This window comes from Neophocaena asiaeorientalis, unplaced genomic scaffold (genome assembly GCF_003031525.2).
Source record: "Neophocaena asiaeorientalis asiaeorientalis breed wild unplaced genomic scaffold, Neophocaena_asiaeorientalis_V1.1 scaffold1534, whole genome shotgun sequence".
NCBI classification, from domain to species: Eukaryota; Metazoa; Chordata; class Mammalia; order Artiodactyla; family Phocoenidae; genus Neophocaena; species Neophocaena asiaeorientalis.
In genome coordinates, this window is record NW_020173917.1 from 225424 (window position 1) to 230725 (window position 5302).

General features: G+C 41.6%; 1 protein-coding gene across 1 annotated transcript; it reads left to right on the plus strand.

The window, feature by feature from the left end:
* The first annotated feature begins 1138 nt into the window (after positions 1 to 1138).
* SLITRK4 (SLIT and NTRK like family member 4) lies at positions 1139 to 4144 on the plus strand. The gene has a single exon (XM_024751901.1). It carries the CDS (start codon positions 1154 to 1156, stop codon positions 3668 to 3670), a length of 2517 nt encoding a protein of 838 aa, XP_024607669.1. The 5' UTR covers positions 1139 to 1153; the 3' UTR covers positions 3671 to 4144.
* The last annotated feature ends 1158 nt before the right edge of the window (positions 4145 to 5302 follow it).

Consider the following 5302-nt stretch of genomic DNA (forward strand, 5'->3'; position numbering starts at 1 on the left):
GGGTGTTTGGGAACTGATGATTTTAGGGCAAACATTGGCTGTGCTAAATGTATCTGGCGCTGCAGATAAAGCCAGCCGGGGATTGTAGTGTGTGGACTCCTCTTCATCAGCAGTGGCGGTCTGTGGTCCAAGTGAAGGAGATCGGCATCTGAGCCAAGCTCAGTCGGACCTGGGTTCAAAATGGCACACAGAGGAATGGGAGAGGGCCAGGGAAGCAGGAGAGCCAGTTTTTGGCGGTGGGAAGGCTGTCTGGACATCAGCTAGGCAGTGCAGGGGCAAGCAGGTTTCTCTCCTGCTTTCGGGGACCCAAAGACAAAAGGCATTTCCCCCCCCTGCTTGGGAAATGACTGACAGGAAGCTAGATACCGTTTATTTACCTGAAACTCAAATTTGGCCGTCTTCTACTTGGTTATTTTTCTAGAACCTCGCAGGGTCATCTGTGTTTTTTTCTGTTTGTTTGTTTGTTTTTTTTTACAGTGTAGAGCAGTGTACAGGAGTGAACTGATTCATGGCAATGTGCTCACCTCTGGCTGAAGCTCAGACAAGTATCTTTCTAGGGTTTCTTCCATCTTGATCTTTTGACTGTCCCCTCTACAGCCACCCAGTCCTCCCATCACCATCCTTCATGGAACCCAGGGCCCTAATGTCTTCTCTGCCTGGCTTCTTACCAAGCTGAAGCCTAGAGAGTAGACATTTACAAATTGAAATTCCTTTGTGGTGCTATAGTTGATGTTCTGCGATCAGTCATTTGAGTCGCCAATAGGAAGCTTAAGATCTGGATTCAAGGGTGAAATTTGGTGGTCCAAGTAAAAAAAAAACTATTTTCAGATTGTTCAGGTTTAAGCATGATCAGCAACCTTTTTTTCCTGTTGTTTGTTGTGTGTTCTGCACATGTAAGATTTGTATAAACTACAGGCACGGAAATAAAATGTATGGTATTTTTGGTAGTTCTTGTTTGACCGAGTGAGAATACTTGGAGTTTTGGGTGCCTTAAGAACACAAAGCTAATTATTATAGCCATGTGTTCGCTATGGTATGATTTAAGCACAAATTCTTCTTCAAGTAATGACCATTGAAAAAAATGTTTTCTTTTTATTTTTTAGATTATTTCTCTTTATTCAGAAGCATAAAGTTGTTTGCTGATTGCAAGAAGATGTTTCTTTGGCTCTTTCTGATTTTGTCAGCCCTGATTTCTTCAACAAATGCAGATTCTGACATATCGGTGGAAATTTGCAATGTGTGTTCCTGCGTGTCAGTTGAGAATGTGCTATATGTCAACTGTGAGAAGGTTTCAGTCTACAGGCCAAATCAGCTGAAACCCCCTTGGTCCAATTTTTATCACCTCAATTTCCAAAACAATTTTTTAAATATCCTCTACCCAAATACATTCTTGAATTTTTCACATGCAGTATCCCTGCAGCTGGGAAATAATAAACTGCAGAATATTGAGGGAGGAGCCTTCCTTGGGCTCAGTGCATTAAAGCAGTTGCACTTGAACAACAATGAATTAAAGATTCTCCGAGCTGACACTTTCCTTGGCATTGAGAACTTGGAGTATCTCCAGGCTGACTACAATTTAATCAAGTATATTGAACGCGGAGCTTTCAATAAGCTCCACAAACTGAAAGTTCTCATTCTTAATGACAATCTGATTTCCTTCCTTCCTGATAATATTTTCCGATTCGCATCTTTGACCCATCTGGATATACGAGGGAACAGAATCCAGAAGCTCCCCTATATCGGAGTTCTGGAACACATAGGCCGTGTCGTCGAATTACAACTGGAAGATAACCCTTGGAACTGTAGCTGTGATTTGTTGCCTTTAAAAGCTTGGCTGGAGAATATGCCATATAACATTTACATAGGGGAAGCTATCTGTGAAACGCCCAGTGACTTATACGGAAGGCTTTTAAAAGAAACCAACAAACAAGAATTATGCCCCATGGGCACAGGCAGTGATTTTGACGTGCGAATCCTCCCTCCGTCTCAGCTGGAAAATGGCTACACCACTCCCAACGGTCACACCACCCAAACGTCCTTACACAGGTTGGTGACCAAACCACCGAAAACGACAAATCCATCCAAGATCTCTGGAATTGTGGCAGGCAAAGCCCTCTCCAACCGCAATCTCAGCCAGATTGTCTCTTACCAAACCAGGGTGCCCCCTCTTACACCTTGCCCAGCACCTTGCTTCTGCAAAACCCATCCTTCAGATCTGGGACTGAGTGTCAACTGCCAAGAGAAAAACATCCAGTCCATGTCTGAACTGATACCAAAACCTTTAAATGCCAAGAAGTTGCACGTTAACGGCAACAGCATCAAAGATGTGGACATCTCCGACTTCACCGAGTTCGAAGGACTCGATCTGCTTCATTTAGGCAGCAATCAGATTACCGTGATCAAGGGAGACATATTCCGCAATCTCACGAATTTACGCAGGCTGTATCTCAACGGCAATCAGATCGAAAGACTCTATCCCGAAATATTTTCAGGCCTTCATAACCTGCAGTATCTGTATTTGGAATACAACTTGATTAAGGAAATCTTAGCGGGCACCTTTGACTCGATGCCAAACTTGCAGCTCCTGTACTTAAATAATAATCTCTTAAAGAGCCTGCCCGTGTACATTTTCTCAGGAGCACCCCTTGCTAGACTGAACCTGAGGAACAACAAGTTCATGTACCTGCCTGTCAGCGGGGTCCTGGATCAGCTGCAGTCTCTTACGCAGATCGACTTGGAGGGCAACCCATGGGACTGCACTTGTGACTTGGTGGCATTAAAGCTGTGGCTGGAGAAGCTGAAAGACGGGATTGTCATGAAAGAACTGAAGTGTGAGACACCCGTGCAGTTTGCCAACATCGAACTGAAGTCCCTCAAAAATGAAATCTTATGTCCCAAGCTCTTAAACAAGCCATCGGCACCCTTCACAAGCCCTGCACCTGCCGTTACATTCACCACCCAGCTGGGGCCCATTCGCAGTCCTCCTGGTGGTCCAGTGCCTCTGTCAATTTTAATCCTCAGCATCTTAGTGGTCCTCATCTTAACTGTGTTTGTTGCTTTTTGCCTTCTTGTTTTCGTGCTGAGACGAAACAAGAAGCCCACGGTGAAGCACGAAGGCCTGGGGAACCCCGAGTGCGGCTCCATGCAGCTGCAGCTGAGAAAACACGACCACAAAACCAACAAAAAAGACGGACTGGTCACAGAAGCTTTCATTCCACAAACCATAGAGCAGATGAGCAAGAGCCACACCTGTGGCTTGAAAGAATCCGAAACTGGGTTTATGTTTTCTGATCCTCCAGGCCAGAAAGCCATGATGAGAAATGTCCCCGACAAGGAGAAAGATGTATTGCACGTGGATACCAGGAAGAGACTGAGCACCATCGATGAGCTGGACGAATTATTCCCGAGCAGGGATTCCAATGTGTTTATTCAGAATTTTCTCGAAAGCAAAAAGGAGTACAATAGCATAGGCGTCAGTGGTTTTGAGATCCGCTATCCTGAAAAACAGCAAGACAAAAAAAACAAGAAGTCACTGATAGGCGGCAACCACAGTAAAATAGTTGTGGAGCAAAGGAAGAGCAGCGAGTATTTTGAACTGAAGGCAAAACTCCAGAGTTCCCCCGACTACCTACAGGTCCTTGAGGAGCAGACAGCTTTGAACAAGATCTAGGTCATGCAATCTTACTTCCTACAGAGGACATTTATTTAATGATGAAAGTGCCTTTTGTTGACTTCTAACTTCCAAATACTATATTATCAATAGGCATAGAGGCAGGTGTTTCCAAGGGTGTCTCATTAACTGTAGCTGCAAAGATGTGTCCCGTAGAAGAGAATTCCCTTAATAGATTTTACTACATAAAACCTACACCGTGGAGTCCTGTGGGGATACTGCAAACTCTATTGCCAAAGGGATGCTTTATATACATAATTCACTGAATTTAACCTCAAGAGGCAAATCTGTTTTGTACCCCAATGCAAAACCTTCGTCTCTTTGTGCTCTGTAAAGCAAACTCAAGAAAACTGTACCAGTGTTTGTACCTCAGCTGGGTCCTTCATCTTGCACGTAGATTCAGTTGGTGGAACTGGAATATTCCTTTTGATTTGTGGCATTGTTACAACTCTGTGTAAAGATTCTCTGAAAAGTTTAAAAAAAAAAAAAAAGCATGCCAAGAGAGAACATTCGATAGTATTTGTAAACCGGTAACCTTTATGCCCTGCATCTTGAAACTGCTGGATTTATAATGTTAAATTGTGCAAATATTTGTTTAAAATATACCATGCATTATATAACTATAAAATAAATTTGAACACTTTAAGCATTACCTGTCTAGACATAAAACCTAAAAGAGAAAAAAGAAATCAAAGTGAGTTACCTAGCGTTTGCGGTGATCTGAAGAAATACGGGATGTTTATCAGAATTAAACATGGCTCAAATTCAACTAATATTAGAGTTTGTTCTCAGTTATGTGAAATACCCACAATCCTTAAAGGTTGTCCAAAATTAGCAAAGTGCTTACCGTGTGAGCGCACCCAAAGCTATTTTTGTAACATAATTCATATTTATGAAGTACTTTGTATACTAAATAGGAAAATATGTACTCCTTAATCTGTATTTAATATGCCTGACTTGTTTTCCTGATCACAGGGAATTTATCAATAAGTATACATTTAGACAGCAAAAATATACCAAACTGAAACTGAAGCTTATGTGTACAGAAATATTCTGGACATTGTGATCAGGTATCATTTAAAAACAAAACAAAACAAAAAAAACACACAAAAAACAAAAGTACAAAAAAATAGTTCTGTGCTATTCTTGAGAATTTAGCATATTATCTTCAGATTTGTTACCAACTGTGCATTTTAAAATAGGTTCCTTTGTTTTATGGACTGTGTGTGGGGCAGCTGTCATTTGCCATCGCTTGTCTTGCTTTTCAGGATTCTCTGAACTGAATTCAAATAGTTTTCACTACAAATATTTAAAAAATTAATGAGTAAGGTTAATAGTTATATCTTGTATGCATCAGTATCTTGTTCTTTCATCATTCTGACTACTATCAGGTAATCAAGTAGAACAGTAAACATCATGGTGATCGTGGCTATCAAAGCCACACTGTAAAATGCTTTCATTGGTCTCAGATTAGTTCACAGTCTGCAAGTACAAATGATATGCCACTGTGTTTGCTTGTGCTGTTAACTTCTAAGTCAAAATTGGTCAAAGGAGGGAAGCACTTGATCATGGGAGATATTTTAATATTTTTAGGTTCTCCTGATTAGCAAAGGAACACCCTGAAACACACTG